General features: G+C 38.4%; 1 protein-coding gene across 1 annotated transcript in view; it reads right to left on the reverse strand.

Moving 5' to 3' along the window:
- Window positions 1–1255: 1255 nt before the first annotated feature.
- The window catches only part of lrig3 (leucine-rich repeats and immunoglobulin-like domains 3), a 67514-nt gene continuing 54688 nt past the window's right edge, over window positions 1256–14081 (reverse strand). The window contains exons 9-19 of the mRNA XM_073058724.1: window positions 13998–14078; window positions 13437–13508; window positions 12601–12672; window positions 12259–12422; window positions 11744–12064; window positions 11068–11349; window positions 8755–9204; window positions 7010–7168; window positions 5740–5886; window positions 2743–3003; window positions 1256–1951 (exon numbers count right to left, since the gene is read on the reverse strand). Coding sequence (XP_072914825.1) covers window positions 1710–1951; window positions 2743–3003; window positions 5740–5886; window positions 7010–7168; window positions 8755–9204; window positions 11068–11349; window positions 11744–12064; window positions 12259–12422; window positions 12601–12672; window positions 13437–13508; window positions 13998–14078 — 2251 coding nt within the window. The 3' untranslated portion in view covers window positions 1256–1709. The remainder of the gene's footprint in view (window positions 1952–2742; window positions 3004–5739; window positions 5887–7009; window positions 7169–8754; window positions 9205–11067; window positions 11350–11743; window positions 12065–12258; window positions 12423–12600; window positions 12673–13436; window positions 13509–13997; window positions 14079–14081) is intronic.

Genomic DNA, 14081 nt, shown 5'->3' on the forward strand with positions numbered 1-14081 from the left:
CTTGCTAATCCGGAACTAGTCTAGCGGACAAACAGGAAACTATTCAATGCTCAATATCTCCACTCCAGAACCAAGGTCACTAACTACATTTGATCCTGATGCAAAATGTAAATATTGTCTAAGAGATGGAATATTCAGAGGCCATACAAGTCTTATCAATTGTTCAAGTCAGAGATACAGAACAGAAGCAGCCAATTCAAGCCATTGGGTCTACGGTAACCATTAATCAACCATTGTACCCTAACCCTACCAAATGCTGGTGGGGGAGGAAGGTGGCAGACAGTCTCTGAAGAATGACACTATCCAAAAGTAGGCAATAGCAAACTACTATTCTAGAAAAGTTTGTCAGGACCAATCATGGTCACAAAGCCCATGCTAACCCACGCCATACAACAGGCTTTTTCCACTGAGTTTGTGTGAAGTCACAGGTTATCGATGAGAGCTGAAATATTTAGGGGAGCCCAAGGGGAAACTTCTTTACTGAGAGGGTGTTGGGATCATGGAAGCTACCATTGGAAGTGGTGAATGTGGGCTGCCTGCAATATTTAAGATGGGAGAGGTATGGAAGTTGATGGGATTAGACAGAATACAGTTTAGTACAGACTAAGTGGGCTGAAAGGTTTGTTTTTGTGTTGTAGTGCACTTAAGTTTAAAAATTGGTCTAAAATACAAGGTGTTTTTTGTTTTAAATCATTGTGGAATCTGGTTTTGAATCCAGATTTGTGCAATTCCCTTTATTTTAAAGTGTATTGTAAATATGATAAAATCATGCAATACAAACTACAGAAATGAGGGACCATTAAATAAAAAAACACTAATGGAGAAACAAAACACAGTAAAACCTTGGGAACTTTTCCATATTGCTACTAGGCATCTACACTGCAACTCGGGTCTCCTTGGACTAAAAGGCCAGAAGTAAACAGCATGCAGACCCTTTCTGAACATCACTGACATTAAATCCAGCAACATCTAACCTCCATATCATTTTGTACTTTTAACGTGAATACAAAGGGATCCAAGATAACCAGAGGCGGGAATGACTAATAGATAATGATTCTCCTTGGACTCCACAGACCATTATTCGGCAAGTTACCAGACAACCTTACTTTCTAAAAAATTCAATAAACACGGACCTTTAACGACCCACAGACATTTGTTATACAGCAGCATTGATGGGCTGTTAAGAGCCAGAACCCAAGAAACAAAAGATTATACAATTCAGTCAGAATACAAAAAAGTGTTTCTTTAACATCAGTTCAAAGCAAAACTCTATTTTATTGTCAATGTAAATGTGCAAATAAGGCACTAGAATGCTGACCTATAGTCAGACATAGCACCACAACTAACACACTGTACCATCAATGATAAAATTCTAGCATAATGACAAGGTTCATTATCCCCTATAATACAAAGGTAAATACTTGTTATTTACATAATTTACAGCTGGAATTTTAAAATATTCAGTAAAAAAGTATAAAATAATAAAAATATAGCAAATTCATCATACTCCAGAAGATGGTGCTCTCAAAATAAAAGCATACATTAACAATGCTTCCTCTTGGTCCATTAACCATCAGTTTATAGCATCTTCTATCTTTAAGATACAATTAGAAATCACTTTTCTGGAAAACTGAAGCAACAGTTTTGAGGTAGGTTAAGTCTTTCTTTGGTACGATAAGTTTGAGCAGTATAGTTCATGATGATGGTATCTACGTGTTAACTCTGTAAGGCTGAAAAGTTGGAGTCCTACATTTATCAATATGTTCGTAAGAACTATTGTGTTTCCCTGTGAGAGAAACTGAGGGACCTTCTGATATTGCTTCAACCTCAGAATCGCTGTCCAATGAGCCTTGAGGATTATGATGAAGTGTTAAAGACCGAGCAGTAGCTGGTTGAATATAATCAGAATAGGGATCTTGGTGTCGTCTCCATAAGGGTTTTCCAAAAGTCCCTGATAAAAAAAAATTGCAAACATAAAGAACATTGTTCAAAAGCAGCATAAGATGACCCAATTTGCAAAATTTTAATCTGCATAATACAATTTTGCTCAACAAATTCTGGATGTAAACTGTGGTTTCTGCAAAAAAAATTCAAATTCCATCTCCTTCAGGTCTAGTTAAGCAGAAAAGATCTGTAATTTTTTTAAAATCCCAAACGTAAATAGAATCAGGAAGATTCACTGAACCGTAAAAGTCAATGTTCTTTGAACATTACCCAAATTTCCAGTTTAAGTTTATTTATACTAATCTGTCTCTCTCCCCTACAGATAAATACTGCATGTTTCTCATCAGTTACAGAATTGTGACTGAGATCTAATTAAAAAACAATATATTGCTCTGCATTATTAAAACAGATGATGCAATTTAAGACAAAAGCACAAGCAAAAGAATCCAACCATTGTTCTCTAAACAGAATTTGAACATGTTGAAGTTCCACTGAAACCTGATTATTTGAGTAGCAAATCCTCAAATTGCAATTTGTGATAATTTCAATCAGATTGCCGCAGACATTACATTAGCTTCAATATCTCTAAGACTACAAAAATAATTTAAACTGGCTATAGCTCAGTTATGCATGCAAAAAATTAACTTTAGTGCATAATCAATGTATTATTGCCTGAATTAAAGCATTCTATACAAGAAAACCAATAGGTAGAAAAGGATATACAATATGTTTGTGTAAATGTGTTAAAGTAACTTGTTTATCTAAATTTCAAAATTATTTCGTTTAAGGAATACCTACCACCATACACATTGTGGGTTGCCATTAACTTTTCTGGATTCCCGTTTGAAACTGGTATGTCAACAGCAGTCACGTTTTGTAGTGCTTGAACAGAACTGAACAAGTTTGAATTTGGGAGCCGCATCACCTTTTTCGCAATGACTTGGTCAAAGAGGTCTTCAGGGGGCACTTGAGAGAACTGAGGGTATCCTTTCTTCTTTGAAAATGTGCTAGAATCATTGTAGGCACCAGCATCAACTACCACCTGGTCAGAATTTCCATCTGGTTTCAAAAAATATTAGTCAGAAACTGATCTCTTGCAATGGTGAATAAAACATTTATCTCCACAATGCCCTCACTTAATCAGATCAGTTTACCTTTGAAAGATTGAGAGACTATTTCCAGTTGTTAACTCAGATTTGAGAAATAGTAGCAAAAAATTACCAAAAGATGAACTGAAATTTGTGAGAAAACACGGACTGCAGGGTTTTGGACAATGTCAAGCTTTAGGAGATCAATTGAGTAGTCATGTCTAGGAGATAACAATAGGAGATAAGGGCTTCAGAGGTCAGAAAGAGTCAGGCTACATCCACTAGACCGGATAATTTTGAAAACACCGGTTTCGAGTAAAAATGATAGGTGTCCACACTATGCGAGTTTGAAAATATCTCTATCCACACTGAAATGGAGATTTCGGCGAATCTCCTCCTCCTGCGCATGCGCAGGCCACATCTACCGAAAACAAGCGACATGTTTCGTGTCGAATCTTGCCGTAAAAGTGTGCGTTTGTGTAGTTAGACTAGAAAAACTTAAAACAATGGACAGCTGTTGGCTTTCGCACAGGAGAACTTAAAGCTAAAAAAAACAAATACTGGAGCATACGCCGGTAACCGACGGAGTTAACGGACAGATTAACCCGGCTGACGACGAACATTGAGAAACTGACTAACACTATTGCATTAATAAAGCACCTTGTTAAATGTATAAAACATGTCTGCATCAGTGCAATGTTCCATACAATGTTACATTAGGCTGTTACACATCTATTGTCAGATAAGTACTTGCATAAACAGGTAAATCACCTTCATACGAGCAGGGACAGAAAACAGGGCAAAGTGAGTACAGTATTCTTATTTATTCAGTAAGTTATGGGTCAAAGTATTTGGTGAGTACATTTCTAACTCTTCTGGCTTCAATCTCTTTGCTGACTGCTCTGAAATTGTTAGGTTGCGTTCAAGAAAACAATGAAATAGCGCACTGCTGTTTGATAGCGTTTTCAGAATTCTCTGGTTACACAGTCCACACTGATCTGCCCGAGCAGCGTTTTCAAAAATAACCCACCCTGGAAAGCGTTTCTGAAAAGCTCTGTTTTCGGAGGATGAAAACGCCGTTTTAGTGTGGACGAAGGGTAAAAACGAAGAGAAAAAGCTTCGGTTACGGATTTATCCGCCATAATGTGGATGCAGCCTCAGACAATTCAAGGGGCATTTCTAGAAATTTGCACTTTTGTATTGTCAGAGCACAGAAACATACACTTCTTGTTCACACCTATCCATATTAATCCTATTTACAAGTACTTGGTCCATAGCCTACCATGACTTGGTCTGTAACTTACCATGCAATGATAATTCAAGTGATTGTACAGATAAATGTTGCAAATACATGCTTCCACCAACTTTCCAGGGTAGTATGCTCACAATTACAATCTCATAATCAATTACAATCCCTCTGAAATCTAAACCCTCTGATGCAAAGGCACCTTTACCACAAGGAATTCAATATGCATACAACCTTCACCACTGTTAAGGACGTCTTCAAGAGACAGTGCCTCAAGAAGTGAGCACCAGTGATTGAGGACCCCACTAGCATCAAGGAAGTGATGTAGGAGTTTGAATGATTTAAGAACAGCTTCTTCCATACTGCCAGAGATTTCTGAATGGTCCATGAACACTACATTTTTGTATATTTAACATAATGTTAGGGCTTTGCATTGTACTGTTGCTGCAAAACAAATCCAATGACACACAAATCAGTGATAAACCCGATTCTGATCTAGATAATCTACCTCAAACTTTAGCTGCCAAGGAACAGAATTGATACCAAAGTAATGATTTGAGGCAAAGATTAGTTTCTGCTCATGCTTTTGCTGGACAAGTAGATGAATGGTTTGGAGAAAATGGACTGCATGGGTTAAGAATCTGAGGCAAGGTAAAGCTGGGTGTTGACAGATCACCTATTTTGGATAAGTGAGTGCACGAGCAGAGTGCAAGCGTAACATCAGTGAGAAACACCAGCTCAATGAGTGCATGATCAGAGTGCAAGTCTAACCTCATCGAGTTAGACAACGGGCTCAACAGTAACAATGAGTGCAGAAATGCTTTAATCTTCGCCACCGTCATACAGTATGTCATTTATAAGTAAGAGACAGTCTGGCTCCTTCTGGTTAAGGGCAGAAATCTGCCTTTAAGAAGAGAAATCTGTTTGCAGAGGCATTCAAATAATATTTAATTCTCCTTACAGCTGAAGAAACAGAAGAATTTGTAGGCAGTATAAAAAGGCAAGAAATTTTATGTGTTTTGGTTTGCACAATTTTGTCAATTATTTAAATTTAAAACAATTCTTACAATATTGTTTTCAGTAAATTACTCAGCAAAGAATGATTGAATTTCATGATCGCTGCCAAATCTGCCAAAAATCATGCTTGCAGCAGTAAGTTTTGATGTAAAGTGACAAATCTGTAGAAATTCAAAATATAGAAAGTATTTTCAAATTCCCAAGCTGAAAACACTTGAAATTATGTGTGGAAAATATGAGCATTACAGCATAGGTTAATCATTACCACCACAATGTGGCAGGAGTATCATGGCTGGTGAGATTACTGTCAATCGCAACCTGGAGCCCGGCATATGAGGCACTGCCCATAAACTTCCCTTTTAGTTCAACTCACAACATCATTGTACCATCTCGGGGGGGGGGGGGGGGGGGGGGGGGGAGTGTTCAAACATTTAACTAGCTTACCTTGATGGTGAATCCTATCCAGTGTTTCAGTATCATATATAATTCCTCCAACATACATTGAGGCTCTCTGGTTTGTGTTATGAAAAACTAGCGGATCAGATATGCCTTCCATGTCAGTGTCACTTCCGTTGTCAATGTGACAAAGATCTTAAGGAAAACAAAAAAGCACTTTAAATCAGACTGCCCTATGCAAATATTTCAATTCCTAAAAATGCCATTTCCTTTTCTGCACATCAAGCCTTAAAAATCTGCTGTAGAATATTGCATTCTAATTGGAATATTTATATCATGTTCAAAGTGTCTTTAAAGTAAATGAACCTCGAGCAAGTGTTTATTTCCCATCCTTAATTATTCTACAGAAGACGGTATGCTAACTCACTGTTTATGGTAAAAGTTGTAAGACTGACACTGAAGGAAGAGCAACACATTTCCAAGGCAGTGTGGTGCACATTTGGGGGGGGGGGGGGGGGGAACTCTGTGTGGGTGTTAACATCCCATGAACTGTAAGTCTTTGTACTTCTTGGTGGCAGAGGTTACAGGTTTGAGTGCTGAAGCAAATAGCTGTAGTAACTTTTGTAGATATTGTAATATCTAGAAAACTCATCTCAACTGTAGTTCTCATCTTAGATGGAGAAAGGAACAAATTATTCAAGATGGTGGTGGAAAGGGTGGTTGGAATTGTGCTGCAGGTTGTTGGAGTTGCACTTATCCACCCAAGTGGATTCTGAACAAGCACACTGATGGTAAACAGGAAGTTATCTTTCACCCATGTTTAACCAGAAGCCACAGACATGACATCTGGGCTCAAATGTCGAGAACTTCCAGGGTTATACTTTCTGATCTGTATATTTGTTTCTTCGTTTAGGAAGGTGCTGCTGATAAAGGAGACAATATTGTGATGACACATCTGTCATGATGTTGCACGTGTATCTATGCTATGAAGTTGCTTGATTGGACTGTCAGGCAGCCCTCAATTTTGATGCCACCTCCCATTTGCCTGGGAGGAGAACTTGATTCAAATTTGGGCCTAGATCAGTGCTAAGTAGTTACTAATTTGTTAGTTTTAGTTATTCTTTGTGGACATGAGGTCACTTTTTACTTTCAATTCATTGCTAGCTAAGTCTTTCCAAGCATTTGCAAACATCAACTCACACAGAACAATGTTGACTACAGCCAGGTTGGAAACTACCAAAAATCAGAGCACACATGCCATTTGTTTACTTTACAAGTGAGGAAACTTTCACTGAACAAATTAGTTTTCCAAGCTCACCACCACTTCCTCTGTGTTGAAGTAAATATCCATTCACAGAACCTGTCATAAGCTGGTGGTGACTTCCAGCTTCTGATCGGCCGTATCCTTCCTGGTGGTCTGAAAGTGTTCCCTGGGATGACAAGTAGCTTGGTATATCTGCAGGTAAGTTTGTCTCATCTGTGAAACCAGAACAGTATTAACATCTTAAACATAAATTATGTTTTAAAAAAAGCTTTCAAATAAAATACTTTAAAGTTGCTTAAGTCCCTTTCAGGACTCATAAGTGATTCAATTATTTATGCCAAATGTTGCCAAATTATTTAACAAATGTAATCAGAAGTCACTTTGTAAACCCAGTTCTAGGCAATATTCTGAATTACCTTACTAAATTTTAAATGTCTATAGCCCTTTTGCAGTAACCAACTAAATAGCTTTGAAAAAAACCTTTTTATTTTAAGACAGACATTAGACTATATTAGATTCATGCATATTTTCCGTTATACCCACACACACATAGATTCAGTGCACAACTGCTTTACATTATGTAGTATTAAGCTCTGGAGGCTAAGCTCCCATGGGCAAAGTACAAACACTTCTCTTAGTCAAATTCACTGAGGAAAATGTAATTGTCTTCAGGAAGGACTCTAACCTTAAGAACTGCTGATGGTGGTGATGAGTAATGTTAAGTGAGGGTTGAGGGGCGAGGGGTAAAGGTTGCTCTTAATTAACATTATTCAGCATGAATCATGATTTAGAGAGAAATGCTAGGCATAACTACAGAGACAATAATTCTTCCTGCAGCTTAACAGTGAACAAGATACACAAGTCACATCCTTCAAATATAAAGAACATTGGAACACTAATGAATAAAAAATTAAGACTCCAGTAAAACAATTATATAGAGGAAAACAAATGATAATTGAGTGAATTGAAAAGGGGCCACCACTTAAAATCCAAAATGTTTCTAAATCCTAAAATTTCAACATCAAAATCCCAACATCAATATTTCTTAGACATGAGACTCTAGATGCTGCACGTCTGAGCTAAAAAAGCAAACTGAAGTTCAAGCGGCAAAGGGATGGTCAACATTTTGGGTTGTAACCCCCTCCAAGTTTCCCTTTTATTATAATAAAAAGCATGCTTCAAAGAAACAGTTCTGTTTAATGAGTGAGCACCATGACACCAATGAGAATACAGGTGCAGGTGATGAGTTAATTAGCCTGGGATCATCAAGGGCAGGTGGGGGACAGGACTAACAAAGGGAAACAAAACATTTCTAGGAAAAAAATTACCAGTTCCCTTGATGGCTCACAATTTACTCCAATGAACAGCTAAACCATACGTGTTAAAAACTGACTGATCCATGCTGGCTTTAATTTCAGTAGAAATAATAATAGGAGCACAATCAGTCCCTGGATAATTAAGCAAGAGGGGAGAAAATAGATCAGCCAGGATTTTTTTTCCTAAGTGTCAACTGGTAGCCTATAGAATATTCATGTCTGAACATGAAATTAAGGCACAACTGAATTTGACTGTAATACTTCCTGCAGTTGAACAACATGACAATTCTGAAATGTCAGAGCCTAGTACCAAACCACTTTGCCTTTTGCATCTGAGTAATTGTACTGAAGCTGAATGCAGAGTCAGCGGAGAAGGGGGCCAAAAGCCAGCAAAAATATGCTTGAAATTGTTTTTATTGCATTCATTTAATTTCTCTCTCACACACGTAAAACTGGGGAATGAAAAATGTTTAAAGTTTATACCTGTGTTCGTCACACTGCAGTCCTCACTCTTCCTCCTTGTATGGTAAATAATAACCACCCACACTAAGGAGGTGCCAACCACACAGCAGACCACCGCTATGATGACAATGCCAATGGTAGACCATCCATCCTCTTCGAATGGTGCAGCACTTTGTGTAGAGTCACAGTTTGGTGTAGGAATGACATTCAAGCGAATGTGGCCCCGCTCAGTTCCAAGGGTATTTGACATTTCACATGTGTATTTCCCAGCATCACCCAGATTACTGTCCACAATAATTAGCAGTTGATTACCAGCAGCAAAAAAATGCCGTTCAGTTACTGATAAAGGACTGTCATCTTTGGTCCAGTTCAATTTTGGAGGCGGACTCCCAGCTGCTATGCATTGTAGAACTGCAGTTTCACCTTTTGCTACCGTTTTGTCAACAAGAGGACGCACAAATGAAGGTGTTTCTGGAATGAAGATGGTTTGAAAATAAAGATAACTATAAAGTTAATATTAAGAACTAAATATCAACTGACTACACAACAATGAAGAATGCACAGTAAAACAAATCACGATTTTAAAATTACCAAAATATGCCCCAATTTCAAATAGCATAAGATTATAGTTTTTAAAATTTCTGTACAACTGGCAAATGACAATGATATATTATATTATTTAGGAAGTCAGAAGGCATAGGATCCAGGAAAGTTTGGCCAGGTGGATTCAGAATTGGCTTGCCTGCAGAAAGCAGAGGGTTGTGGTGGAAGGAGTACATTCAGATTGGAGGGTTGTAACTAGTGGTGTCCCGCAAGGATTGATTCTGGGACCTCTACTTTTTGTGATTTTTATTTAACGACCTGGATGTGGGGGTAGAAGGGTAGGTTGGCAAATTTGCAAATGACACAAAGGTTGGTGGTGTTGTGGATAGTGTAGAGGATTGTCAAAGATTGCAGAGAGACTTTGATAGGTGCAGAAGTGGGCTGAGAAGTGGCAGATGGAGTTCAACCTGGAGAAGTATTGAATATTGTGTACAGTTATGGTCACCGAATTATAGGAAAGATGTCAACAAAATAGAGAGAGTACAGAGAAGATTTACTAGAATGTTACCTGGGTTTCTGCATCCAAGTTACAGAGAAAGGTTGAACAAGTTAGGCCTTTATTCTTTGGAGCGTAGAAGGTTGAGGGTGTACTTGATAGAGGTATTTAAAATTATGAGGGGGATAGATAGAGTTGACGTGGATAGGCTTTTTTCCATTGAGAGTAGGGGAGATTCAAACAAGAGGACATGAGTTGAGAGTTAGGGGGCAAAAGTTTAGGAGTAACGCGAGGGGGAATTTCTTTACTCAGAGAGTGGTAGCTGTGTGGAATGAGCTTCCAGTAGAAGTGGTAGAGGCAGGCTCGATTTTGTCATTTAAAGTAAAATTGGATAGGTATATGGACAGGAAAGGAATGGAGGGTTATGGGCTCAGTGCAGGTCGGTGGGACTAGGTGAGAGTAAGCGTTTGGCACGGACTAGAAGGGCCGAGATGGCCTGTTTCCGTGCTGAAATTGTTATATGGTTATAAGTGTGAGATGGTACACTTTGGAAGGACAAACTCCAAGGCAGAGTACAAAGTAAATATCAGGATACTTGGTAGTATAGAGGAGCAGAGGGATCTGGGGGTACATGTCCACAGATCCCTGAAAGTTGCCTCACAGGTAGATAGGGTAGTTAAGAAAGCTTATGGGGCGTTAGCTTTCATAAGTCGAGGGATAGAGTTTAAGAGTCACAAGGTAATGATGCAGCTCTATAAAACTCTGGTTAGGCCACACCTGGAGTACTGTGTCCAGTTCTGGTCGCCTCACTATAGGAAGGATGTGGGTACAGAGGAGATTTACCAAGATGCTGCCTGGTTTAGCCAGTATGCATTATGATCAGAGATTAAGAGATTAAGGCTTTACTCTTTGGAGAGAAGGAGAATGAGAAAAAACATGATAGAGTTATACAAGATATTAAGAGGAATAGATAGAGTGGATAGCCAGCACCTCTTTCCCAGGGCACCACTGCTCAAATACAAGAGAACAAGAAGAAAAACTACAGGGTGGGAAGTTTAAGGGGGATATTAGAGGAAAGTTTTTCACTCAGAGAGTGGTTGGTGCGTGGAATGCACTGCCTGAGTCAGTGGTGGAGGCAGATGCACTAGTGAAATTTAAGAGACTACTACACAGATGTATGGAGGAATTTAAGGTGGGGGTTTATATGGGATGCAGTGTTTAAGTGTCAGCACAACATTGTGGGCCGAAGGGCCTGTACTGTGGTGTACTATTCTATGTTCTATATTTGAACTCACCTAATACAGTTAGTGTTGCATTGGCTGAAATAGCTCCAGCGCTATTTTGAGCAGTACAGCTATAAATACCAATGTCCTCTATTTTCACATCTACAATAAAAAATACATCATCTTCTGGCATAACATGCATTCTTCGCTCCCGCGCAGCAGGGAAGTCGGTACCACCGTCTTTTTGCCAAGCTATCTGTGGTGCAGGATGCCCAACAGCAGCACACTCTAAACGGGCCATAGCTCCTGCTCGAATGGTGAGGTCTGTTGGTGACTTTGTAAATGATGGTAACACTATGAAGCATGACAGAAACAAGAAATTAATGAATGGTTCATCAGTGCATCTATTGTACATCTTAATTCTACACATAACAACGGCTTTTACTTCTCAACTAAGAATAAGTTAGAAAGTGATGGAAATGCAGATTTATAAGGCAGACATTTAGAAAGTCAGGTTGCGGCAATCTTGGTGTAGTAAAGAAATTTCTTTATCAACTGTCTTTATCACATCCTCATGTCCATTCCATCCAAACCATTTAAATATATAGACACCCATTAGATAACTCAATTTTTTTTTTCAACAGGCCTTAATTATTCACTGAAACACACATCCTTTCCAGAGTCATTGCCAACTAAAAGAAACATGCCAAACTAGGACACTAAAATTGACTTGCAGCTCAATACATACTATTCACAATCAGCTTGGCTTTGTTGGAGTAAGATGAACCAAAGTGGTTGGAAATCACACATTGGTATTTTCCTTCACTGCTGAAATTTACATTTCGAAGATGCAAGATGGTAGTATATTCCATTACTTCACCACCTTGAGATCGAAGGTGTGCATAGTTCTCAATCTCTGCATCATGAAGCAGCTCATTATCTTTCTTCCAGGCAAATGTCATTGGAGAGTCACTGCTGCTGGCTGCGGAGCAGATGAAGCTCACATTTGAATCCTTTACAGCTGCTTGGTTTTCAGGTTGCTCAATGATCTCAGGTTTGGGGAAGTCATCTGTGAAGAGTTATTAAGTTTAGCAAAAATGAAAAAAATGGAGTAAAGAAACAACAATATATCGACAGGCTTTTTTTCTATGCTTGGATTAACAAAACAGTTTAGAATTAGTAAGACTGGCCACACATTTATCATCTCTGCTTTCATGATCTAGATTTAACAGCACCATTTTTTTCAAAAAATTCCTAACTCACCACATACGAAGTCTTCTGGTTTAGTAGCAAATATACTTTTTCCTTTCAACCACTGGGGATGGGCACAAGTTGCATTAATAAAAGATTGAAATCCATGGTCTATTGCCCACTGGTGCAGCCATTTCAGCTGACAATCACAAAGGAGGCTTGAAGTATTCAAGTATCTGAGAAATAAGTGCTCAAAATTATTCAGTTTGAATGAAGTAAAAAGTCTCAGAAAATCATAGTCCGCATCTGAACTGCACAAGCAGGATTTCAGATGTTACGTAAAGCTGCAAGGGGAATCTAAAATAGAGCTACAGCCACTTCACATTACATAAAATCTTCAATTATCTCACTCACAATTCATGAAGCTTCTTCATCTGAGAAAACGTGTTGCTCTGGACAGACATGATTGCATTATTGCTCAGATCCCTGAAAAAAACAGAAACTGGTACATTAATTAAAAATTGCATTTTCCCTGTCTCTATGAACTTTAAGTATATCCACAAATTTTGTTTCAATTGCTACAAATTAGCCCAATTTAAAACAGTTCATAAACATTAATTTAGTTAAAAGTGCCTTGCTCTTGTGACCAGTGTTCTTTGATTGCCAAAAGGCCCTATCAACATTCTGTGTGAGATAACCAAAATAGTAAAGCAAATAACAGATACTTAGCTGAGGTTACATTCTCCCCCTTTTAAACGTCATTCAATGCAAAAATCATAACTTATCAATTCATCAGTAAGCACATTCGTAGCTGATCTTTCGCCTCAAATCCACCTGCCATCCAACCATGTCTCCTGACCACTAAGTGGCCAAGAATCTATTGATTTCAGTCCTATGTATATTCCCTGCAAGGAAGAGGAATCTGCAGATCTTCATTCTTCCTAGTAAACAACTAGCTCCTCACCTTATCCCTAAAGACCAATCCATGGACTGAACCTATGCCCTCTGGTGTTAGACATTCCACAAAGCAGCATTGTATTAACAGTCCACCTTCAAGATTCATTCTTCTAAACATCCAACTAAAGGTCAAACTTCTGTCGGTCAATAACCCTCCTCCCTCCCACCACATACTCCAGGGATTAATCTTGTAAATCTACACAATAGGGACAAGAACTTAGTAGCCAAATATAGCCTCAGTCAATTGACTTTAGTGCTCAACACCATCTGTGCTAGAATTCCAGAATACTTACAGATGTTCAAGTGCATCCAGACCAGAAAATGCTTTCCGTGTGATTGACCTAATTCTGTTTCCTTGTAGACCCCTAGGGAGTAAGCATTTCATTTGATAAAGAAACCAAACTGTGAGGAAAAAGTAGTATCATTTTTTTCACCAATAAAATCTCCCCCCTCCCCTAGTTATGATTAGTAAGTTATGGGCATGGAATGTCAACAGCAGAAGTGTGGCAAAACCTGCAGGCTGCCACCAGCACGAACCTTGCCATTTTGATTTTGATGCCAATGATGTATTTCACTGTATGTTTCGATGTACACGTGACAAAAAGCTAATCTTTTTCTTTTTGACAAGGAATCATAAACCTTTGGCAAAATAATCACTCGAGCATCATGTTAATAGTTAAATATGGAAAATTTTGACACCATCTGCAGTACCATGCAAATCTGTAATTTGAAATCCAACTTTTTCACTCAAATAATATAATTTATTATATAAATTAAGCTCATACATACAATACTGAATTGTGTAGAATATCTGCACAATATTTCCACTGGAGAAAAAACTAAAATTCACTTACAATTTCCTTAGTTTGCTCAATTCAGAGAAAGCCCCATTCATATCTTCAATAGTCCATGAGATTTCATTATTTTTCAGGTCCCTG

This window comes from Hemitrygon akajei, chromosome 10, assembly GCF_048418815.1.
Source record: "Hemitrygon akajei chromosome 10, sHemAka1.3, whole genome shotgun sequence".
Classification (NCBI taxonomy): domain Eukaryota; kingdom Metazoa; phylum Chordata; class Chondrichthyes; order Myliobatiformes; family Dasyatidae; genus Hemitrygon; species Hemitrygon akajei.